We start from the raw sequence: 26,219 nt of genomic DNA, 5'->3' as shown, positions 1-26,219 counted from the left end.
ACACAGCATAGCATGCAGGATCCCTGTCCACTGCAAATGTGAGGGGGAGGTGTCAAAAAATCATGTTTTTTCTTCACTCATTTTGGCAGGCTTTTGAGTGAAGAACAGAGTTAACTAGATAGCAAATACCCTCACAAAACTGCAAAAAGTGATTTCAGAGAACCGATTCACTGATTTCTGTTACCTTCACCATACTCTTTCCTGTATTATATTTTTTTACGTGAAAATGTTTGGGAAAGTAAATACACGTGTTCCCAGTTTCACACAGCTTTCCAGGATATTTTAAGAGAGAGGAAAAATAAATCAACTCATAGCAGGCATTACAGTATGAGTTTGACATGTACAGCCCAGATTTGTAAATATGGTTTTTTATCGGTAAATTTGCAGATAAATAAGAGAGGTGGCCTTAGCTTTTACTACAAGATGTTGAAAATAGGATTCTCTATGCAGGGAATTTTATAGGTAATTCTCATTTGTTTTAATTCCCCTTGGTGTATTAAAGCACAGTTTATCTGACTGCTTAATGATCTTATGTTTTGTTTGACCATGATGTATGTATGCTTCTATGAGTAATTTCACCATTTGACTCTTGGTACATAGAGGACTTGAGACAATGAGTTGTTTGAATGTTTTTGTTGCTTCTTCTCTGTGTTAATTGTTTTTCTGCAGTGAAAGTTTAACAGCAGTGAATATTGTTATCTTTTGAAGATGTGTTTTATTTGTTACGCAGCTAGTTGTTTCAAATAAAAACTACTATTGTGTCATGATGAATATTACAGGTGAGGAAGTAGCCGTGTTAGAGTGCCACGTATATTAGACTGAAAAGAAGTAGTGACCTGAGCTGTGCAACTCCTGTCTGACATCCTTACTGCAAACTGGGACGTTGCCTCCATGCCGTCTCAAACTGTGCCAGTCACCAGCTCAGTCTGAGTAGCAGTAACCACCCATCCTTCAAAAGGCTTTTAAATAAACAGCCTGCTGCCACAGAGCATCTGAAAGCTGGAAGTTATGGTCTTTGCAACAAACTGTAGGGCAAGGCTGTCTCTCAAAGCATCTCATTTCCTGCTAGTGACTCTTAATTTGAATATTAGGAGGTTGGCTTTCCCAGCCTTCGTATTTCATTATTTCCAGATTGTGCAGGAATACTACTTCAAGGGCCATGTCAGGTGTGACAGTGGCCTCCTTGGGGTCCATCCCTGCACATCTCGTGTTTTGCTGACAGAGGAAGAATGACTGCTTATAAACTCATGATTGAAGTATCTCTGTGTGGTGTAAAGATGTGCCATCAGCGAAAGGAAAGGGCAACTGGTTTTATTTAGTTTGCTGGTAAATTGAGCAGATACTAATCTTCCAGCTACTTGGGAGAAGATTTTCCATATTGCTTACATTCTGGTATGTGGAGATGGGGTCTAACACACTACAGTTCTCCTTGCCTAGGTATGTGTTACTTTCTTCTGGTGCTCAGGAAAAAAAAACAACAAAAAACACTCTTTTTCAAGACCTTTCTGCCTCTCTTGAAAGTTTTAAGAGTGGCTTCAGAGTAATTCAGTGCTTTCCATGCACAGCTTGAGGGAAACAGTAGAGCATGCATAATCCCATGAAGAGTGCTCATTAGACACTGATATGGTAGGATGTTTATAGTGCTATGAAAATTTAAACCGAGGGCTGCAGCCTCTTCTCATGCCTCTTATTCTCCAGACCCTTCTACATCTTTGTTGTCCCACTTTAGACACTCTCTAATAGCTTTACATCCTTATATTGTGGTGTCCAGACCTGCACCCAATACTTAAAGTGAGGCTGCACAGCACAGAGCAGAATGGGACAATCCCTTCCCACTCCTGGTGGCAGTACTGTGCAGAGGCACAGATCCACCATGCTGGCTGTTCCCCTGTAGAGAAGATGAATAGAGCTATTAAGAAAGTGTCAGCTTCACCATTGTTTTTTAATCGTTTTACAGAATCTAGTAGAAAATTAACACCATTGTTGAATTCCTGAAGGTTGATTAAGTATAATAAAAGACACAGATGATAATTCCTTAATACTTAAAGAAAGAAAGAAAGAAAGAAAAAAAAAATGTTTTGTTTATGTTTTATGTTTTCATCAAGTCAGAGATTAATATTTTTTCAATCTGGTTTATTAAATACTTTAAATTTGCTTTTCAGCTTATAATTAATAAAAAATGATGGTAAAACGATAACAAACTGGTGGGTCCAAACTTAAGCTTACCACTAATGTAAATCATTTCCATATCCTTAGGGAGATGAAGCCTTTTGGGAAGGCTTTCAAGTGGAAGAGCTAGTAGACTGCTTTGAAGTCAACACGCACTTCTGTGACAGAAAGAACCTGGACGACCTGTGATAGGGAGCAAGTGTTTTCAGATACCTGAATTAAATCTCAGCAGTGCTTTTCTGTCATCTGCTGCAGAGCAGAAGATTATCAGACATGTCAATAGCACTGAAGCAAGTTTTTAATAAGGATAAGACTTTTCGTCCAAAACGCAAGTTTGAACCTGGAACCCAGCGGTTTGAGCTACATAAAAGAGCGCAGGCCACACTGCACTCAGGTGTGGACTTGAAAGCAGCTGTACAGTTGCCCAGGGGAGAAGACCAAAATGACTGGGTGGCTGTCCATGTTGTTGACTTCTTCAACAGGATCAACCTCATTTATGGAACTATCTGTGAGTTCTGCACGGAAAGGACCTGCCCAGTGATGTCTGGAGGCCCTAAGTATGAGTACCGGTGGCAGGATGACATGAAATACAAGAAGCCTACAGCGCTGCCGGCACCGCAGTACATGAATCTCCTCATGGACTGGATTGAGATGCAAATCAACAACGAGGATATATTTCCTACAAGTGTAGGTAAGTGCAAGGAAGAACTGCCTTTCATTCTGCGCACTAAGCATGATTCCTTCCTGACCTCACAAAGGCTGTGGAGTCCAAGCCTTTATAAGAGCAGGTGGAGGAGGAGGGTGTCTTGCCAGAATAGTCTAAAATGTATGAAATGTTAACAGTGTCTGCTACATCTGATGGGGTTTGTTAGCCTAAAACATTTTCATTTGAGCCATTTGTTCCTGGTAAGCTTCTGCTTTTCAGGTTATTCACTAAAGGTGGTTAGCCTTTCATTTTACCTTGCTGAAACTTGGTCACGTTTGAATTGCTTTATACTTTGCCTGGCCAATTAAGCAGATGCAGAATGGATGGAAAGCAAAGTGGTATTTCCCTTTGGAAAAGTGTACAGCGCTATGCAACACAAGACCATGGACAGTCAGGAATGCAGAGAACTATTCCCTCCCACCCTCTCATCACTTCCAACACAAAACTGATGAATTAGAAAGTGAGTTATTCCCCAAATTACTGTAGTTTAACGAAAGAGCCTAGGGAGGAAGCTGCTAAAGAGAGCACAATTTGTCTTTTGGTACTATTGTTAGCTTTTTTGAAGAGTGTGCAAACAGATGGAAGTGTTGTTGCTAGAATGTTTTCCACTGAATGAGGAAAGCCACACTTTGTGGAGGAATGCTACTGTATGGTGTAGAGAGCCTAAATCATTTGCTGAGGCTGCAGCTAATGAAAAGGACAGGATGCTGTACCTGAGCAGTGTAGACTTCAATTTTATTTAATGAGTCATGATTCACTTATTTCAGGTAGGAAAGCTGGGAGTTTCTTGTCAGAAATGTGAGATGTTATATAAATATATGGATGAGTAAATAGCAGAAGATTTTGCAGTTTATACAGTTAGGAGATGGTACATCAAGAGGCTGTATGTGTATTGGTGAGCTTTGCTAATCTTTGAAAGAGCCAATTCTTGGGCTTGTCTGCCCTTTGTTTGGACAGACTTGTGGCTTGTTTCCCAGCCTTATCTCTTTTTTGCACTAACAGGTAGAAAGAAGACAACAACTATGTCTCTTAGGTGTAATTTGCCAGTCTAGCAAGAAGCAGGATTTCAAAGGAAGAAGTATATACTTTGTGTATAATGAAGAATAGGTCTGATTTGTTAAAGCACTTGTTCTTCCGTTTCATTGCTGTGAAAGATTTTTGGAATCAAGGGTAGCTTAGGAGTGCAGTTAAATATGTGTTTTTGCTTCCGTTGGTATTTTTTCCATGCTTTTGTTACACCAAGTTTCCATCTTCTAGTCTTGTGCTATGCCACCACAGTTTGTATATGCAAAAAAGATTTGTGGCCTGAACACGTACATGCTAATGAGTTTTATTAAAACAACAACAACAAAAAAACCTACCCAAATAATAAACAAGGTTTCAGCTCCAATAGCTCCCCTGTTTATGTTTTTAGTAAAATATGTCTGAGGTAAACCTTCAGGATAAATGTGAGTAAAAATAATGCTTAAATATTAAATAGCAGTGGTGGTTTGAAATCTTGATCTCATGATTCAGAAGTTGATGCACACTGCATTGAATTTAGAGTTCTGTGCTCTCAGTTAGTCCCTGAGGAGGCACCTAGAACAGTCAAAGGGAATTCTGTGTCAGAGTATCTCCAACACAGACAGTGTTCCGTAGCCTTAGCATCTAGGAGAAGACCCTGGCACCTCTGGGGCCCATTCCTGGATAAGACGCTTTTCTTTCGAGGGAATCTTTCTAATCTTTCTAAATCAGTCCCCTGTCTATAACGTGGAGATGGCACTACCAGCCTGTACAAATGCTGCATATAAAGCAGTTCAATGAAATGTAGTAGCGCAGCATGTATATTGTTCCATGTTTTGCTTTTCACAGTTGGTCAGAAAGTGAAGCTTTGTTGTTGTATTGGATACTGTTTGTTCTGCTTGTTTTGCAGCAGCCTTTGGTTATTTAACCATAGGGTCTCTGTTATGTTTAGCATTAATGCAGATCTCTGTTTTCATTTGAGCAGGTCAATGGCAATGAAAATTAAGATTGTTCATTCTTCAAAGTAGTTGAAATAGATCTTGAAAGATGATATACTCAAATGACAGAACAGGCTTATGTATGGCATTACTAGTAGTATAGCAGTATTAAAGCATAGTATCTGGATGTAACTTGGAGATTAATTTATTGTGTTAAATCTTTGTAGCATATGTACAGAATTCCTCTGGAAAAAGTGTCCAGTGGATAGGATTTCAGCTGACCTTTCCACTAGTGGATGAGTTTGCTTAAGAGATCTAGATTTATAGGAGCTGTTTGTACCATACATTTCTCAGCTTAATCCTATTAATGTTGCCCTCTTTTATGTGACATAATTCATGCAAACCACTTAAAAAAGGGATAGGAATAGCCCAGCTTGGTGGGCTTTTGTTTTGGTTCTTCCCTCTGTGGTTAAAAGAAAAGAAAAGAAAACAAAACAAACAAAAAAAAAACCAGAACAAGTGAGTTGAGTTATGAACAGTATACTATTTAACACAAATTCCTTTTAGTGTTTACACTGACACTGTAGCCTCTAACCTATGACTACTTACCAGTCTGTGTGCTTCCTGTGGTCTGGCTCCTCTCTGCTTTCTGCAGTCATCCTGGCCTGCTCACTTACTGGTAAAGATCTCCTTCTCCAGCCACCCTTCCTCCTACTAATACTGAGGCAGAAGAAAAGGGAGCTGGCATGGGAACTGAGAAGCTGTTAAGTGAAACTGACAAAAACAGGTGCCTGAATATTAGGGGCTTTTTTTTTTTTAAGGCAAAACTTTTATATACTATTGGAAAAACAGAGTCAAAGCCTATAGACAAGTTAACTAATTATGACCTTGTTCTTATTTCAATTATTATCCATTTATTTCATCCATTTTTAGGTGGGTTTAATGCATGCTAGAGGCTAGCAGTTCTGCAAACATGTTCTACTTGTAACTAGCCAGGTGCTGTGAGTGGTGTGAGACCTTGTTGGGAAAGGAATAACAGGATGGAGGAGAGTTTGCTCTGTGTGCCTGCTTAGGCCACGCTGTTGAAGCTATTGATTCTAATTTTCAACATGGCTTCTTTAGTGTGTTGGGATTTCAGTTACCAGATACAGCCACATCAGATCCATGGCTTGAAGTACAAAGGCAGAACAGAAGACAGAGGCTTCTGCTAAAATAAACCAGCACATGGGCTTTTCAGACTTGATATAATAAAACTCTAACTCTTGAAGATAAGAAAACAGTGAAGGTTGGGGGCACAGCGTTTATGCTATCTCCGTCCTTGGGAATTTTAAAGACCAAACTGTGTAAAGCCTTGAGTGTCCTCATCAGATGTCATGGTCGTGTCAAGCAGGAAACTAGGCTGCAGACCTCCCAGAGTCCCTGCTAGCCTGAACTGTCCTGCAATATGTAATTCTGATTTCAGCGCTGACAAGCTGCTCAAGGAACGAGAGCTAAATTGATTAGAAACTGATGAAGCAGCTTAAGAAGGTGCAATTTGGCATTTAGCTGAAGTACAAAATCACTTCTAAGTTATGAAAGTTTGTGTGGAATAGGATTTAAAAGTATTAAATTACTGTAATCAAATAGCCTAGTTATGGCTGGTCAAAAGGACAACATTTTCTTACAGTGTTTAAAGCCTGGAACTTCAGCTGAAAACTTAATATATCTTTAGAAATACATTGCCATCTCCATGCTTGTGAACTCATGATTTTTGGTAGTGGACAGTTCCAAAATTTATGCACAGAGTGTAAATGTATTGCTTTTGTTTTCCCAAGGAGTGGAGAGGTGCATGAGATTTGTGTAGCATGGTGTTAACTGGCATTTGCTGGTTTTCTTCATCTTTTGTATCCATTGTAATTGCAGTGTCTAGGGTCTGACATTGCCTTTGCACATTGGCCCTGCAATAAAAAAAAAAAGTGTAATTGCTACAACTGGCTTTTTTTTTTTTTTTTTTTTAAGCCAAGCTTTGCCAAGGGCTGACAGGAGGGGTCAGATGGCTGGCTGTTAGCTGGTCTTTCAGTCATGGCTGGTGGATGGGTATAGCTGCAGGCTGACAGCTGAAGGCAGTTGTAAATTCCAGACACTCCTTTCTTGCTGATTTTTACACCACTTTGATCAGTACTAGATTTGGGCAAAGGAAGAAATATGCGTTGTAAAGCTTTTCTCCTTTCTCCTATTGCTTCCTATCTATGGTCCCTTCTTTGGCAGGGGCAACTTGAACAACTGAGCAACTACACAACTATATCTTCTGTGTAAATGAAGAAAATTCAGCAAGACAGGTTATTGCATCCCAGTAGTTTTTTCTAGTCATTGGAGTGTGTGAATCCTGTGCTTATTTGTATGTTGCAGCAAAGTTAGAGCAGTAACACTAGTTTTTAGAAAGTTTTGTATTTGGAAATATATGTGCCTGAAAAATAACATGTAGATATTTTATATCATGTTTATATGCCTGAACTTCCTCCTTCTCTTCCTTTTTAGCTCTTACGGTGATTCAGGATCTAGCAGATATTTCTCTGTAAACTAAGCTGGCAGATGAGTATGCCATTTCAAGAGTACTGTCAAAGACAGCTGATGAACATTGTATTGTCTCTGTTTGCATGGCGAATCTTGCCATCTACTTGATAGACAAATATCTGGCCTTTTAAACATTATGTTTCTTTTTGCCAACTAATTTTGCTTTTGAGCAATTTCACTCTGTTTTTGTTTGGTATCTTCAATGCCTTTATTAGCCCATGCTTTTAGAAGAATAAGGACTAAATCCTGGGAGTAATTTGGATAATATTTAACCCCAGTCATTACTAATTACTTAGGGTAACAGTAAGGAGTCACATGGATTGTCCCATCAACCTTCAGGAACTTGACTTTCCAGCACACTGAAATAGCACGTGCTATGGCACATTACTTGAATTAACCTCTTGCAGGATCTGCGCCTTCACCACCATAGCTTCTCTTGTACCTGAACTTATGACCTGATCTCTTTAGCAACCTGCACAGCATGTGTAATGTCTGTTTGGTCTGTGATGGTGGGGTTGAGCTTGTGCTGAACTCAAAGTGTGGGAAATTTGATATATTTGTATGTGCTTTGCCTGGGAAAGTGGGTTTTGTAGAAGTGAGTTCCGTCTGCATTCCACAAGCTTGCATGCATTCCTTTCCTTGATGAACAGGGAAAACAGCTCCTTATACAAACCCTTATAAAACAGACTTTGTCTGTTATGCTGCAGAGCAGAGTATATGTAGGAGTGGCATTCATGATTCATAATGGCTTTGCTGCTTCATTTCTTAGAGCCCAAAGAAAATAAGTTTCACAATTACTGCCTTTTCTAGTTGCTACTTTTTACCTATGTTTACTTTGCCAAATCTAAGCTGTTATTTAAGCTCAGAAAGAGCGTAGAAAATTCATGATACTCCCACAGAATATATTCATTGTTAAGGTGACGCTTTTGAGCAGAACATCTGTATTTTGGGGCATGTATCTGGCCACGGGGGATGAAGCATTAATATGGCCTTCAGCTAACCCAGCCATATGATACCAGATTAAAGTGTGGTCGTAGAAGTTTGAAATTAGTTTAGTCCTGTTTAAAGTGTACTCACAACTTAATTTAATTGTAGAAAACTGGAGTGCTATGGTAGTACAGTTCTCAGGGACTTCTGAAAGGCCCAGAGTGAGGGCCTTTGCTTCAGCCCTCACTCAGATATGTATTCAGAGATGCACCCCCCAGTACTGCCTTTATTTTTTCCTTCATCTGTCAAATACTGATTTGGCCCTCTAGTTTCAGTAGTGTCCAAAAGGAGCAAAATTAAAAATCTTAACAGGAGGAAACTCATTAGTTTCTTTTAAATGAGGACCTCATGTCTTTTATAGATAATTTTTGGAGGAAAGTCAAGTATGAACTTTAAAAGTATGTGGTTAGAAACCCCTTGTGTTGATAAAAGCCATGTGTGAGGCTGTATTCTTTAAAAACAAAGACAAGAATGACATTCAGATAATTTGAAACATTTGTAAGCACTGTTTCATCCTCTGAATGCTGCAGGAAAAAAAAAGCCAATCAACTTGATTATCAGCACTGTTTTGAAATGTGATTGCCACCTGTGTACTTCTCATTACAGACAAATGTGGAGGCGGAGTTAATTCTCTCCCTTGCGGAGCCTAAGTACTTGGCTAAAATAATGTTGGTAAGGAATTGTGAGAAGAGCTTCGAGAAAAAAGCTGCTTAGCATGGCTCTCCTTAAGTTGGTTTTGCTGCTGCAGATTGCCTTCATCTGACCACTGGCTGGTCAGATGCACTGTGTGTGTCATGTCAGTGTCTTTTGTTTTCTCTTCAAATATGTTTGTTGTTATTCGATTCACTGCACCACGCTTTATCTTTTCTTCATGAGTGCAGTTGTATGCATTTCTATAAAGGCCTTTACAAATGAAAGGGGGGGGACAGTGGTCGTGGCTCTGAAAGGAGCTTAACAGGATGGGTTCTCTGCATCTTTCTGGTTGTTGGTTTCACCATTGCTCTGGTATGTTGTCCACAGTATTCCTTCACACTGAGGACTCTAAATTTCTGGCTTAGCTGTTGAACACTTGGAAGAAAGCAACTTGAAATTCTGTGTCTGGTGTGATCTGGAAGAAGACAGCTATATTCCTTCTACTGTTTTAATTCTTAAGGATGTTGAGATGGTGAGGAAATGTGTTTGTGTGTGTATTGGTCCGTGCTGGGTAAGAAAATAAAGTAACTAAAAACACTCGAGCAATGGTACAAACATAGATGTTTCTCAAGCTTATTTTCCTTGCTTCAGTGGGGTGTATGTATGCTCTGTTTACCATGCTTACAATGGCTATGTGCTGTGAGACACCAGTAAGCGTGTGTCTCTGTGCTTCAGTGGGTCTACTGTAGCAGATAAAAGAGGTTGTTTCCATCTAGCTTTGTCAATGTGTTGTAGCGAAACAATCAGAATTCATACTGGCTGCTGGCCTTCCATAGCTGTAATGGAAATACCTCTGTACATATGTTCAACAACACACTTTCCTTAGGTGAGCAGAGGGGTTTCTTGATAATTGTGAGCTGTATTTTTTAATCTACTGCTATATCCAAGCTTGTCCTTCTCTGCAACTTGCCTTACTCCTGTAGCAGCTGTTCTCTGGCTGTGTGGGTGACATGTACAACCTTACACATTCATGGTGTTCAGATCTGTGGAGTCCATCCAATGTCAGAAACTGTGTTGCACCCACAAGATTCTGCATGTTGTCTGTTAGGATTGCACAGGAGTGCAGTGGCAGCTTGGATTTTGTTGATGTTGTTGTGCACCCTGGATGTCCTGTCTACATGTAGCTGCTGGCATTATTATTATTTTTTTAATTTTGTCTCTTCTGTAAGCTCGACACTTTTGTCTGGAGCTTATCAGCCGAAAAACTGCCTGCAGTGAAAGAGGAGATGGACTCCGCATCCTACATGTGCCTTATAGCATTTGAAAGCAAAAGGTGAAGGCTGGACTTCTTAATGTATCTGTGAAGGGACAAGCTCTTGTCCTGCAAAAAAGAGATCTAATGAATCACAGAAATGATGTGAAACAATTATCTTCATTCTTGCCATCTACCAGCTGTGTGGACAGAACCTCAAAAGACAACTGTCTTAATGACACTGACAGACTTCCCTTTTTCTTTGTTGCTGATTAGCGCCGCTTCTATGTGCCTGAGATGCCAAACAGCTCTTGTTAACACTGAGGCTCACACTAACACATAGGGTCTCCAAAAAAAGGTTCTGCATTCTGAAAGTCATTGTTGGGCTGGGCTGTCATCTCTGCATCACAGACAACAACTCTTACAGGAAAAAAATCATTGGCTTCAGTAGGCCATGTGCTGCAGGACAGTGGAAATTCCAGATTGTTCTCAGTGTTTGACACTGTTCTTGTGAGATCCAAAGTCTTGTATTAATGTGTTCAGATTCAAAGAATTTTTAAGTGGGGAAAACCATGAAGCCAAGGTCTTTCCTTGAAAACTGATGTCAAATACCTTCCAGAAACAGATGCATGGTTAGTGCTTTTCCATGCAGATAGCAATAGGAATTTCTTAAAGTACAGATATCTGTGATGTTTCATTTGTCTTACTTTTTAAAAGTTTTACTTTAATTGGAAAGCCTTCTGGGCTGTGCATAAGCTCCTCAGTGTGTAAGTGCAGGCTATGGTGATTGATGAATGACTATTCTGTATGATTTAAAAGAAAAATCCAGCGACAGCAGAGTTGAAGATTGAGACCCGACAAATGTTCAGAGCATCTCAGCAACTCTGCATAGAATGGGATAGGCTTTACTGCCAGTGCTGACACAGAGAATTTTTTTTCTCTTTCCATTCTACAGAGAGTCATGCACTAAAGCACAGAGGGGGGCTGCACCATTTCATAAGCCTTAAAATGTATGGTGGAAACATTTATTTCCTTCTCATAATGAGAATCAGTGGCATTTTGACTCAAGGAAAACAAAAGGAAGGTTACTGAGCCATCTGGAATAAGAGATGCTCAAAAAGGGAATAATCAAAAGTATGTTAATAGTTGGAAGGGAAAAGGAAAGACAATGAACAGATTGTCTTTGAAAGACAAAACTCTTTCCTGGATATGGAAAAAGAAAACAACAACAACAACAACAAAAAACTCTTTGCTTTTAAGAGACAGATGTTCAGCTGAACTGAGAAACATAATAGTTTATCAATAAATTTGTTTTATCAACATTAGAGTGGTGAAATTATGGTAATTATTGTTCATATGCTGTCAGCTTTAATGAGCCATAATAGAAAGAGCTTAGTCCCATAACAGATAAATCCTAAAAGCTTGGAGCTATAATACTCAACAACAGAGACACTTTCAAGATATGTGCTGGATGAGGTCAGATCTTTTAGAAAAGTGCCAATGGATATTTGGTCATGAAGGCAACATATCTGTTTAGAATTTACATGCTTTAAAATTAGTTGCATAGCATGGCTGCCTCTTTTTGGATTTTTTTTTTTAAATTAAAAATAGTAATAATATGATTTTGAAGAGGTCAGTTAAGGTAAATTTTGCTATTTCATTTGTCAAGAAAGAGACTAAAGCTCGGGTAATTAAAGTAGTCTGCATAAGAGATTTTTTTGTGTATTATATAATGGTCGTTCTTTGGTGAATCCAGAGACAGGTTTTATCAGTGATTCTAAGAATACTCTTTCTGTTCCTAAAATGTTAGCTTTTTGTGTGTGGATTTGGAATAATGGAAGTAAAACCTGAGGTCTTTAAACTCCAGTACCATATATTTTTAGCCATCCCATTAAAGGAGAAAGCTTGCAATTTTGATTCCCCTAGAAACTTCAACAAAGCAAACGGGGAAAGTTTTTGCCCTGTTATTTGTTTACTCAGAACATACAAGATGACAATTTATTAAATATTTTTTTCCATATTGATAGATTTTCAGGACTTGATTTGCAAAAGAATAGTTGTACAAATTCAGAGTAAGAGTTTGTGCTGCCTGGTCTGCCTTTGGATATCTTTGGAAAACAAATATTGGAAAAGAGCATGGTTTATCCTGTCTCCGACTACTGGCATTTTAGAGATTCCCTTGGAGGTGTTAGAATACACTTTGATCAGGGAGATTCTTCTAGGAATCCATATCTCACAAATGCCAGTCCTACTTTGTTATCTTCATGCTGATTTGCTAATTTGTTCATTTCAATTTTCTGATAGTTTGGGCTTTCTGAAGGTAAGAATTTCTCCCCCCCCCAAAATTTTACAGGTTAAGAAAAGAGTGGTTGGAAGATTTGGGTTAGAAATGAAGACACGTCCTTTTGTTCTCCTTTGAAGTGAAAATAAGGAGTCTAAAAGTTTACTCCTGTTTTGTCTTTCATCTTCACCTGCAGCTTCTTTGAGTGCCTCTTAGTTTGTCTTTGGCTGACTGTATTTTAAAAACTCCTAATAACACTGTAACTGTTACACTCAAAGACAAAAACTTTGTAAAGAAAATCAGTGCTCATTTTATTATTCACGTTGCACTGTTATCTGAGTTGATTGATTATCAGTTAACAGTATGTATGAAAGAACAGTGCAGTTATATAATTGCTTTATGAAAAAAAAGCACTTGAGTGTTATTGACACAAAGGAATTGGTTTTTCACTTGTGGATTTTTGCTGCCATAGTTGTGATAAAGTTTGGCTTTTGCATATTCTATTACTCCTGCAGATAACTGGGTTGGAGAGTGTTGAGGATTTCCCTTTGAAGCTGCAGATGCTTGTACAGGAGCTGAGGAACTTTACAATAAAACAAGTGATTATGTAAATATTCAAGATGAAAAAAAATTTTCATGGAATGTAGCCTTCAGCTGAAATGAAGAATGTGTTTATTATCTCTTTTGTTATCTTCCTGAGCTTATCCTAACGTCTCCTATTATGAAGGCTCACCTTCTAAAACACACAAAGCTTCCTTTCACTCAGTTTCAAAATATTTCTTAACAGTTCTTCTTTAAATAGTGTTAAAAAAAAAAACAAACTTTCCATTCTTATAGTAAATGCTGATGACCACAACATCTTTCTTAATCTTTTGAATAGGATTTTCTTCAAGTGGGCAGTTATTTTATAAAAATAATTTACAAAATATATCTCTGTTTTACTACAGTCTTTTTGTTTTGTTAATATTGTAGTTTTCCCTGATTTTTTTATTTTTAATTTTTTAATTATCAGGCTGAATTTTGCAATGGATACAAATATGAAAGGAATAGAGTCAGGCTTTAAGTCTTTGAATTCCAGTGAGATTTCCAAATCTCCTTAAACCTGAGTCTTCCATAAAATTTCTAAAAGGAAAAAATGATTTTATATTGTATAACTACAAGAATTAAGCTAAGGATTTCTGTCATTGGAAGTAATTCAGACTGTGGAGGCCAAAATGCGCAAGAAAAAAAAAGTCCTATTTTTTTTCCTAGCTGCAGACTATTCTGTATTAAACCACACGTGTGCTAGAAGTCTGGGAATATTTCTCCAAACATGGATAACCTTAGAGATAAGCCAGTACTATCTTAATGTACAAAACATTTTATTGTGATACAGTATGGGACATACAAAACTGTTCTCTGTCAGGTTATCTGTGTTGTGCAAAACCTTAAAGCTCTATCCTGCACTCAAACCCATAAAACCTAACCTGTAACAGAAACAGATGATGAACTGTGCCTTCTTTTCAGCACAGTACAAGTAGAGATGTATAACTATGGAGGCCACACATGCAGTTAGAGGTCAGATTTATTAAAGATTTATTCCCTCTGAGAATTCAGAGCTCCTATTTTTGCTAGTACCTCGGAGTTTGGAATTTTCCGTTTTTAAACTCCTTTTCAGTCTTAAAAAGTGTTGTGTACTGTGATAAACTGTTACCTATTCCAAGTTACTAAACAGGTATAATTGATAGTAAATCAGTAAATTGCTTATTTTCAATTTTCTTGCAGCAATAAGAACAAACTATCTAGTGTAAGGAGTCATATTCTGCTTTTCCTCAGGTACACAGGCTTTGCTGAGCATTTTTGACAGTACAACCGAATCATAGGTTAATTTAGACTGAAAGGGACCTTTGAGATGATCTGATCCAACCTTCTGGGTCAAGAGTGATCATACAGAACAGGTTGTCCAGGACCATGTCATTTGGATTTTGAACATCTCTGGAGGTGGAGACTCCACAGCCTCTAAGTAACCTGTTGCAGTGTTTGACCACCCCCATATCGAGAAGAGTTTTCTTGGGCTCAGCCATTTAGTCAATTTTCATCCACCTCACTCTTTGTATATCTAGTGCATATTTCACTAGCTTGTCTGGGACGACATTATGGGATACTGTGTCAAAGACTTCACTAAAGTCAAGGTAAACTATGTTTACTGCTCCTGCCTTATCCACCAAGCTAGTCACCTTACTGTAAAGACTATCAGCTTGGATAAGCGTGACTTCCCCTTGCGTACATTGCTGACTACTCCCAGTCAGCTTCTTGTCCTTTATGTGTTTGCAAATGCTTGCTATGAGGATTTTGTAGATCACTGTCTCAGGGAATGAGGAAGTTTGCCTAGCCTAGTTCCCCGCATCTTCTTTATTGCCATTTCTGAAAACAGAACGTATAGCTAGTCATCAAGGTCTGCTGTGAGTCGCACGTCTTTGAAAAGCAGTCAAGAGTGGCCTCATGACACCATCAACTATCTCCTTCAGCACATACAGGTGTAACCCATTAGACCCCATAGAGTTACATATGCCCAGCTTATTTAAGTGCTCCTTGATCAGGTCCTCCTCCACCAGTGTAAGTGTTCCTTGTTCTAGGTTTTCTCTCTGCTCTCAGTGGCACGCTATCCTGAAGGACAGTTTCAGTGGTAAAGACAGAGGCAAAGAAATCACTGAGTGTCTTGCTCTTTTCTCTGTCCTTTCTCACCAGTTTCCCTACCCTCTTCACAAACAGGCCTTTGTTTTCATAACTGTGCTGCTGATGGATGTGCAGAATTCACTCTTGTTGCTCTTCACAGGCCTTGCTAATATCAACTCTATTTCAGCTCTCAGAAAGCTTTGGCTTTTTCACATGCTGTTTCCTCTTCGGATTCTTGAGGTTATTGCAGCCAAGGCTGCAATGTGACTTTTATGTTCTCCATCAGCTCTTCCTTCTTTGGAAGTACTGTGTCTAGGTGAGCATTTCTCTTTGTTGGCTCTAAAACTCTCAGGTTGCTTGAGCTCTAGCTGGACTTTCCTTCCAGCGGATAACAGAGAGATTCAATGTAGTCACTTAGAGCAAGTCTTACAATTCCTTGATGTGATTAGAACTATCTTTCAATTGGAATTTTGTCAACATTTTGATGTAACCACAGATAGAAGCTAACCTGAAAGAGATGTGCTGCTGAAATGTGCCTTGCTGTAAATGGTGGATGGCAATCCCTGTCTTTCAAACCCCATCCAAAACTGTAGCTGATAGCAGTGCTGGAAGCTGCGCTGGGAGACAAAGGTAGATGGCTCTTGTGAGTGATAACAGAAGGTGTAGCAGTCGATGCTGACAAGCAGAAAACCTCCCATAAAGCAGCTAGTTACATGCTCTTTGACTTGTCATATTTCTTGGATAATAGACCTATGTTCTGTAGGTAAACAGAAAAAGGCAGAATGGAAACACAGACCGTGAATCAAATCACAAGTCAAGTCACGATGACTTAAAAATGGAAATTGCCTTCACAGTAGTGTTACATGAATACAAGAAGTATTTCATATTGAAGATCAAGCTTATACAGATGAATTTGCTTTTTTTTTTTTTCAATGTCATTGAGTGTAATGAAAATTCATTTAAGAACGTATTTTCATTTTCATAATATTTTCTCCTTGAAGAAAACAGCAGGGAGTAATATTGTTCTCATGTTTATATTTTGTCTCTGGCTGCTGTGTGTCCCTGGCATTTTCTTTTGTAACACGTACTTTCATGTGGTCTAGATCTAAGCCACCCAGACACAAGTTAAAAGCTATGCACTTCTACCACCAGTCCAGTTCCCCTTGGACTGACATTTTGACTGACAACTTGTTTGTCAGAATATGAACCCAAAACAGTAAGTCCGTCTTCCACGTGAACTTCCAGTACACACTGCTGAGCAAAATGGGCAGTCCTTTCTTTTTAAACCTTCTATTGTTAATTCCTCGTGGCTGAGACAGTCAGAAAGAAGCAGTGCAAGTCCTCTGAGCTGTAGACTCCAGCTGTTCATTCACCCAACCAGCCTGTGCTGGCTTTGGCAGATGGTTTCTTTTTTAGCATAACATCTTTAATGGCCTACTTCCCCTTGTTGGCCAGGGACAAGCAACAGCTGTAAAATCATCTAATGGTTCTTAAAGATACCTATTAAACCTTCCATCTGCATACCACATTCGAGCTGCACACATTGCCTTGTAGCTCACATGGTTATCATGAGAGACAGACAGCCACAAAGGATCCAGTTTATATTGCACGTATTTATGGACATAATTTGCTGTTCACAATCAGATTTTGAGCTGTCTTCCTACTTAAAAAATATTTGAAGTAATGCGGAAGCACAAAACTCTTTGCACTAACTTCTAGTTTTTTATGGTCTCCAAGGGGGAAAAAAAAATAAGAGCATAGAGAGGCTTTTAAAATCCCAGTGCAGTTTTTACCTCTGCCAAAACTATCAGAAATTACTAATAATTTGAGGACATAAGTACATAAATGCCAGATTTCAGAGATCCTTTGAAGACTCCTTGCCTTCTGGATGCTTGGAGTGCACAGAAGGCAGCACATGGTACAGGGCAATGGGCAGTCTATGAATCTGAGTCCATGCTTCTAGTGGGGGGAAAAATAAGGAAGGTCAAAATTAGAAAGGAGAATCACATTGCAGGGCCCAGAACAGCTTACGGTAATAATGCATTATAGTCAGGGCCAGCCAGTCCAGCTGTGCCTAAATGTGCCTGGAAGGAATGGTTACTCTAAGGCATTATCTTCCTGACTGAAAGAGTGAAGAAGAGCTGGAAGGCTGTGAAAGATTTCTTTGAGCTATGGGGTGGGAGGAGCTGTTTAGAAAATCCTTATACACTTAAGGTACCAGGTTAGTTCTTGATGATGGCATGCGCCTGTACACAGAGATGAAATAAAGGAAAGTGTTAGTTAAGCTGACATGGCTAACTGGCTGTCAGCAACATGAAGGGGATTGCTGGAAGGGGGGAGGGGGGATGTGCAGCTAATTAAGTAGGGAGCAAAAAACTAGACCCTCCAGCTTCAGTGGCAACTGAAATTGGTACTTGAATGTGGTATTTTTCTTTCCAAAAGACTCAAACCATTCCTTTAAAAAAGTATTATTGCAAGGAAAGGTATAACAAACTAGCCCGTTGCTGCTTTACTTCAGGAATTAAGTGTGACCCTGTCTTCCTGGCTCTTTTTTTCCTCCCTGAAATCAGTCAACTCAAATATTATTTTTCATAGTAAAATCCTCCTCTGTATTCAGCAGCTTTGCCTTTTGTGCTTCGTCTCCTGACTTTCTGTATTTTTTCATCTGAGTCCTCTTCCCTAGCTGTTTGACTGTTTGTCACAATGCTCTGGATAACTGGTTGTGATAACCTAAGTATAAGTGTGGTCGACAGAAAAGGTTTCAAAAAAAAAATAGTCTGTTTTCAGCTGATGCATCACCATGGAGTTATTTTACTGTATACTTTAGTCTTCTGTTTCAGAGTGAGTTGATTTTCTGACTTATTTTCAGTGCTTTCTTAATTGAGCAGTCTCATGTTACCTCATGATATGTAGAGGATTTTTCTGGTTTTGCAACTCAAGTTCCAATGGGACTGAAGAACGTTGCATACAAGGGATTTTCCCTATCTTTCTTCATTTTTATTTTTATTTTTTAATGAATCCTGATGGAAACAAAAAAGCCTTCTTGCTCATGATACAACTATGATGTTTGTGTACTAAAAGCCACTTTTGCAATGCTAAACTGCAAATGTTAAATGCATAAATTGTTGGCTAGAAAAGGAATTAAAGAGGAGGGGTAGGTGGTTGAAATCTTGCACTGTGGAACTTAGTACAGTCAGCAGTGAAGTTCTGTAGCCTTACATGTTGGGATGTGAATTCTTTAGTGTGCTCATAAGTGAGAGGCAAGAAGAGTGTGAGCAGTGAGGTGACAGAGAATGTTTGTTGATGATAGAAAGGTATTCAAGGTAGCAGAACAGGGGCTGACTTGGAAGAACTGCAGATCCCAGGGGTCAGTAACTGCAATAAAAAAGCAGATGTATGTTGGTGTAGGTGAAGTATGAAGTGATGCATTCAGGAAAAAAAGTCAAGTTTCTGCGTAAAGTGATTGTGTCCATCCAGTGAAGTGATTCTTACCATCTAGATTAAGAAAAGCAGTGCAGCATCAGCCAAACAAAATATGTATTTCTACTATTGTATAAGTAACTACATTTCATAGTTGTCTCTTCATCACAGATAGGTCGTTTTAGGAAATCTCAGAGATCAACAAGGATGAGGAAAGATATGGAAATACCTCTGATCTGGGAATAGAGGAGCTGGCTTAGGTGCATGTCCATATGACAGGAGCTTGTTGAGCAGAGGGGTGCAGTGCAGGCATGGAGAGCAGCAGCTGGCCACTACTCCCGTGTGGGAGTGGATATGTCTGACTTCTGAGTTTCAGGAAGACAGACATAGAGGTGGATGATGAGCTGAAAACCTCTGCTACCTTTAGCAGTGTAATAGATCTTTTAAGTTATTAACATAGTGGTACTTTAGGCACTGAGTACAACAGCTTTTTTGTTGTTGTCTTATCAGCATTGTTTGCACTACTATTAAAAATTTTTGATTTTCAAGGAAGTAGTAGGTAAGAACTTTGTTTATTTGTTGGGGTCAGGGTTGGTTGTTCAATTTCAGTGCTCGGACACATCCCAGGAGCCATGGGGAATTTTGGTCATAATCATTCTGGGTTTCTGGGCATACTAATTTTGTCATTGCTGGAGGAAGAGCTGTTCTCTGGTATTTTATGCAGTATCCCAAGGGAGCTCCAAAGAGTCATCGCAAAAGCTTTGTGCAGAAAGTTTTAACACAGAATAATCCTTCTGTTTCTTTCTGGGCTTGCGTTTTTGTAGGAAACTACAGTATTTTTCAAATACTGGGATGAAGCAACCTTATTTTTTTCTTCCTACTTCTGAGCAAGATGCATTTATTCACATGGATCACACACAAATCAGAAACCTTTTATTTCTAGTGGGCTGTAGAAGAAGTTAAATCTTGTGGTAATTTCAATATGCAGTACTGATTTCTATCTAACTGCAGGAGCTAGACAGATAAGGATCAATTCATGGTATCATTTGCAGTTTTGCTAATTATCACGTTCAAAGTATGCCAACTAGACCCAAAAGTGCTTGGGAGAATTAACTGTTGATTAGTTTTATTCTGTCCTTTGTCATACTGAGATGTTCACAGCTTTCTCATCACAGGATATCAGTTTTAGATAAATAAAAATGCTTAATGAAACTTGAGGTTTAAAATAATGCACAAGCTAACGAATGTCTAGCTACTGAAGAAATGTGTAAGGTATCAAAACTAAATCTCAACTGACAGACAATTTACAAAGTTCACTTTTACAGAAAACTGCAAGAGTGGGAGAAAGGCCAGACCTTAGAGATTGGCAGAACTCGGGAGAGCTTTGCAATCTGCCACCTGCAGGGAGAAATATTTTGGAGTTATTTCGATAGGACAATAAATGAAGTGAAGCAAAGGACAAAGAGCAAAAATGTGGGACATCACTGTGATTCCACAAAGTCCTACTTTCTGTGCTTAATATTAGGCTGAGCTTATATCCACCCTTCTTCAGATAGCATCATAAACCAAAGACATAAAATAGGCCATGGTAACCCTACGCAATCTTACCATCAACTGTCTTTGTGCTGTTATGCAGTTTTTATTTTACTAGTGCCCAGAGCTTTCTGACAACAGGAGTGTGATGCTTTATTGAAATCAGGTGCTCAAAGAACAGTTTAAGGAATTTACTTTTGGAGGTTGTATTATCTCCTCCTTTTCCTCAGATTATGGGTTTCTAAAATGATTGCAAATCAGAATGACAGAGATCACTCATCCCTGTCACACAAAGGACTGTCGGAAAATTAAAGAGAAACTTTTAATTGAGAGATCTCAGTTGTTACAGTTTAAATCTAACTGGAAACAATAATTAAAAGGTAAGCAGATGCAAGAAGTTGATTTATGTGCTAACCACTGAGGCTACATGTTTTGCACTTGGATTTCTTTCTTAAATACTTTTAGAGCTGCTGCATACTTGCCTTTTTGCACGAGAAAGTTCAACAGAGATACTACAGCTGCTTCTTATACTTAGTAGTCCATAGCAAAAACATCTGTGCTATAAACAGATTTTTTGAATTGGCAAGGTGCCACAAACATCTCAGATTCAGGGACTGATGCAGCTTTTATTCTAACACTAAATTTCCTGCTAGGAAGGAAGTGAAAGTGTGACAAAATATACCTGCTGCTTCATGATCTGTACACAGGGAGAGATTTCTCTTATTTACGTATAACACATTCTTCCTGTTGCATGGTTGTTAAGTGATAGCCTGGGGAGCAGTGGCAACAGTTTTTTTGGGACTTATTGTGACTTACACAGGGTCTCAAGGAGCAATACCTGAAACCATAGCAAAGTATTTTGTTTAGGTTGATCCATTGCAAATTTTAAATGAGTGGGAACCAGTGTCATGTAGGAGAACTCACAAATTAAAAGATACTTTTTGATTGAGCTTTCTGTCTTAGTAACAGAGAGGTTTTTAAACAAATCTGTGTAGTATTCTGTCTTAGTAACAGAGAGGTTTTTAAACAAATCTGTGTAGTATTCTTGATTCTGTCTTTAGCGTTTGTGTTTCAAGCTTCTCTCAGAATCAAGAAGACTCAAACTTGCAGTTAATTTTGGGAGACATATTCAAAGATTTAGTGTGTATGTACATATATAAAATCATCTGTACAGCAATTCTTGGACAGTTGTATGCATGGGTTCCAAGGAAATGTAGCTCAGTTTCCTGGAATAGAAATTTTGAATTTTTAACATCAATTAGTATGTATAATACATACATAAATATACATATTGCTTTTTCTTCTTTTTTCCCTGTATTAACTCATTTTTCACTAATACGAAATGCAGTGTTTCTGGAAATGAGTGGATTCCCAATTGTCCTGTAAGTAGAAAGTATGACGATGCAGCAATTAATGAGAGAATTTCAGTGTCCTAAATATTGATAAACACTACACCAAGGTATCATTCTGTTATGGCCAAATCAAGTCACCTCTTTCTTACATGCCAATTCTATTTTGTCTTGGTTTCTACACTCAGTGTAATGTTTTTTTGAACACAGTCTCCAATTATTTTTCTTCATTTTTCTTCAAATGTCATTGTATTTCCCAGCACAAACTCATGCTTAATCTGGATAGTGGACCAGAGACCTCTTCAGTAATTTTTCTTTAGAGTCAGATATTAAGCCTTAAATGCAATAGATGAACCCAATAGGTCTCAGGTCTCCCTACGGAACTTGTTGTCTAAATGTATTGTTGTATAGTAAGTATTCATAGAAATCTTCTGAATGTTCAGCAAGCTTGTGTGTACCTGCATATTAAGGCACTGTCCTTTAGATACGTAACGTATCACTAGATCTCATCATGTCCTTCCACCTCTCATGCAGAAGTCTCTTGCAGTGCACCAACTGAGCAAACTGTGCTAAGTCTTCTGCTAAGTGTTTTGTTCCAGTCTTGATTAGAAATTATGCAATCCAAGTTGAGCAAGTCAAGTATTTGGTCCTTGCCGACCATCGGTTTTATCCTGTTGCAGTTACTAGCAATGAACTCTTTGCTCTGGATCTATGGGTGTTCATGGACATTGTTTTTAACTGCTTCCATGGCCATGCGAAGATGGTGCTGCCCTGTGTTTATCTCTGAGACAGGGAAAAAAAAGAAGGCATAATTCCTCAAGACTGTGATCTCAAGGACTAATCAGTATCTGTCATGTGTAACAGGTATTCTCCAGTTGTAAAATACTCTTGTAACAAATTGCATCCTGGATCATCATCAAAGGATCAGTTGCTGGCATGTCCCACTCACCAACATGAAAATCTTCTGTTTTTTAAGGCACATTGAACTAGAAATCCTCACTGGGTTATGAGGAGACTTTAGGTGTCTGTTATGGATACTGCCTTCTGAAGTTGAGAAACCAGAAATACAAACACTGGTCTTGTGACTATGCAGGAGGAAAATAACAAATCTGTGTTCTTCATGATTTATTCATGCTTTTTCTTCTGTGGAAAAGCTGGCTTAAGCCTAGAACCTTCGGATACTCTTCAGATTGCGAAAATGAAACCATTTTGAAAGTCTGCTCCAGCTTGCCAGAGCCCTGACCTACTCTAATAGTTAAGTGCATGTCAGCAAAGTGAATCTGCAGTGGTTTGAAGCTCTCTGCCTAGTTCTTGATCATCCTTTTTTCAAAAATACACAGCAGACATAGAATAGAATAGAATAGAATAGAATAGAATAGAATAGAATAGAATAGAATAGAATAGAATAGAATAGAATAGAATAGAATAGAATAGAATAGAATCACAAGGTTGAAAATGACCTATAAGATCATCTAGTCCAACTGTCTTCACACTACCACTGCTACCACAAGCTACTAAACCATATCTCACAGCTCCTTGTCCAGACGCCTCTTGAACACTGCCAGGGATGGCGACTCCACCACCTCCCTTGGCAGGCCATTCCAGTTCCTGACCACTCTCTGAGAGAGAAAGTTCTTCCTTAAGTCTAACCTAAACCTCTTCTGGTACAACTTGCAGACATTCCTCTAAGTGCTAGTGTCTCTTCATCAGCATCGTCAGGTGCAGATGATCTTCATCTTGCTCAGTTCACTGGTACTCAGATCCTGAAAACACAGGCTCAAAGCCTGTAAACTCTACAGAGGTTGCAGAGAGAACCTGCAACACTGCCTACTGCTTGAAGATATTTTAGGATAATTGCTGAGCCAACACCATACTTTCTTATATGCTTTCTTTAAAGACAGAAAATTTTAGGCGTCCAGATACATAAGACTGCCAGCACTTGTCAGAATTTACACACAAGTTTTATCAATTCAAAATCGTGGTCTGCTTTCCAACTGTGTTAGTTGCAGCAGGACCATATAAATCTCCATAATCCTAACAGGTGATTGATGTTAAACACCTCATGAACAGTGGCAGAGATCATGTAAACTTAATTAAACATGTAGATAAAAACATGTAGACATTAAGACGTGAAACATAAGGATGAATGAATGTTTAGTCCTAAGATGATTAATGTTAAACATACAGATAAATCAGTCTCTTAGCAATAAACTGAAAAATGTGTTGTGCTCTGCCACTGAACTGCAGCAATCACTCTTGCTAGTGTAAGTAGAATGCGGAGAATGGCTTGAGAGCAGCTCTTAGGAAAAGTGTTCAGTTGATGAAAGACTCAATATGAACCAGTAGTGTATGCATGCAGTCCAGAAGACCAACTATATCCTGAGTTGCATCAAGAGAAGAGTGACCAGCAGGTCCAGGGAGGTGATTCTGTCCCTCTGCTCTGCTCTCATGAGGCCTCATCTGGAGTACTGTGTCCAGTTCTGGAGCCTCAGCACAAGAAGGACATGGAGCTGTTGGAGTGAGTCCAGGGAAGGGCCACGAAGATGATCAGAGGGTTGAAGCACCTCCTTTATGAGGACAAGCTGAGAGAGCTGGGGCTCCAGAGGGAGAAGAGGAAACTCCAGGGGGACCTTACAGGGGCCTTCCAGTACCTGCAAGAAAGCTGGGGAGGGACTTTTTTATAAGTGCAAGTAGTGACAGGTTGAGAGGAAATGGCTTTAAACTGGAAGAAGGTCGATTTAGACTGGATATAAAGGAGAAATTCTTTATTGTGAGGGAGGTGAGACACCGGAACAGGTTGCCCAGAGAGGCTGTGGATGCCCCCTCCCTGGTAGCACTCAAAGCCAGACTGGATGGGGCTCTGAGCAACCTGGTCTAAGAGGGAGGTGTCCCTGCCTATAGCAAGGGGTTGGAACTAAGTGATCTTAAAGGTTCTTTCCAACCCAAACCATTCTATGATAAGTCTTAGTGTAGGTTTCTAAAATTATGCTAGAAAGAACAAAAAACCCTATAAGTACTGTTTTCAGTTAAATTGTCCCTGCTTAATAAAAGCACTGCAGGGATCTGAAGAGCTTTACAGTTTTAGGTGTGAGATGAAAGGAAAGGCAAAAGTGTGAGTAGTATCTATTGTGTGTCTGGGAAGTGGAATGGAGATAAATACTGTTTGCGCATACACAAGAAAGAATTTTATTAATTTGTATGGAAAGCAAATACTTAATTATACCTTCTGGTTTTAGTTTTGCTCTTTTTCAAGATTGTCAGATATGAAAATAAAGATCTACTGACTGTTTTCTTTTACATGGTATAAATAGCTTCAAGGAAAAGAAATGAAGGAAAAACAATATTTGCTTCATTTTTCATTCAGTTCTGTGATACTCAGTCGGCATTAAATGGAAGAGCAGAAAATATTTATTGGCAGTTTACAAGACCCCAGGAAGAGTTCATGCGGCTGAAACTGTTCCAGCGTAGAAGTACTCTTTCCATAATAAATAAAATTTCTATTGATGATTCCTGTTCTGATATTGCCCATAACTGAGTCTGAGGTGTTTCTGCTAGAGGTTGAATTCAAGGCTTTCAAAAATCTCTGTTATTCCAAGAAGCGTTGAGTAACAACTCGATGAAGGAGGATGAGTGAGGGAAAGAAGGGGAGTGCATTAACCTTGTGAAAAGTCTTTTAAAGAGGAATTTTTACTCTGGTAAATTAAGAGTGCTTCCCTTTCACAGTTGAATTTGGTAATACAGCAAATGGACGTACTTTTGGCCAGGTGTGTTTTAAAATATTCCTTTTATTTGTTATGTTAGAAGAGCTCTTGTCCGGCAGAGCATTTGATTTTAATGGATATATTTTCATTAAAAACTTTGACTACTGCATTCATTTTGCAAAAATATTTTGTTAAGCTCAAGTCAATGCAACTTTTGAAATGGGTGTTGTAACTATCCTTTGCTTGAGGCGTTACAATAATATTATGCTGCTTAGCTTTGTTATGCTTTATAAGAAGAAGGATTCTCCGCTGACTTTCCAGATCCATTTTCAGGGTCAAGAGTGGTAAATCTCTTGATTTCCAGGTACCAGATGCACCCTTAGGCATTTGAAGAGAGAGCTCTTAACTATTTACAACTATTGGAAGAGTCCATTTACATCATTTGGGGTTCTTTGTATGGGCAATTGTAGGTTTTGAGTATCTTGTAAATCCAAGAGTCATTTGCTTGTGCTTTAGGAGTAAAGTTTTATCAGAACATATGCAATCAAAATACTCAAATTCACCCTTGTGCCCCTGACTGAGCGGGGAAAGGGATCAGTGGCAGCTGGGACAAAGTTCCTTGAACTGCAGCTGCGGATTTCTGAAGAGCAGCTGTGGCTTAGCACCCCAATATTTAAGAAAGCTTCAGTGTGCTGGGAGGGAGTAGACTCCTTTTTTTTTCACACTGATGGATCCATTCAAGTTTACAACTCCTTTAACAGCTGTAAAGCACCTGTTGTGTTATCCCCAGATTCAGTGATATAAAGGCACGATTTAATTGAAAGCAACTCTGGAAGTCCTGAATGACTCTTGCTTATCAGCGTCCATATTTCTCTCCCAGATGTCAGGCTTGGCTGGAGGCAGCACTACTGCAAGGCAAGGTTAACTCCAGCAGTTCAGGGTCCTGGGCTCTATTCCTGCTTTCACCTGGGCTTCTGGAACAGAACTCTGACTTCGTGAAGCTTTCATTGCATGCTCCTGGTTACTTGTCTTTCCCCGTC

General features: G+C 39.0%; 1 protein-coding gene across 11 annotated transcripts in view; it reads left to right on the top strand.

The window, feature by feature from the left end:
* Positions 1-26,219, top strand: part of MOB3B (MOB kinase activator 3B) — an 89,475-nt gene that overhangs the window by 35,806 nt on the left and 27,450 nt on the right. For all 11 annotated transcript variants that reach the window (XM_090130651.1, XM_031602365.2, XM_090130653.1 and 8 more), the window contains one exon: positions 2,257-2,860. In XM_090130651.1, coding sequence (XP_089986777.1) covers positions 2,443-2,860 — 418 coding nt within the window. In that variant the 5' untranslated portion in view covers positions 2,257-2,442. The remainder of the gene's footprint in view (positions 1-2,256; positions 2,861-26,219) is intronic.

This window comes from Phasianus colchicus, chromosome Z, assembly GCF_987193195.1.
Source record: "Phasianus colchicus chromosome Z, bPhaCol1.hap1.1, whole genome shotgun sequence".
Classification (NCBI taxonomy): Eukaryota; Metazoa; Chordata; class Aves; order Galliformes; family Phasianidae; genus Phasianus; species Phasianus colchicus.
This window is presented reverse-complemented; position numbering and strand designations above follow the sequence as displayed.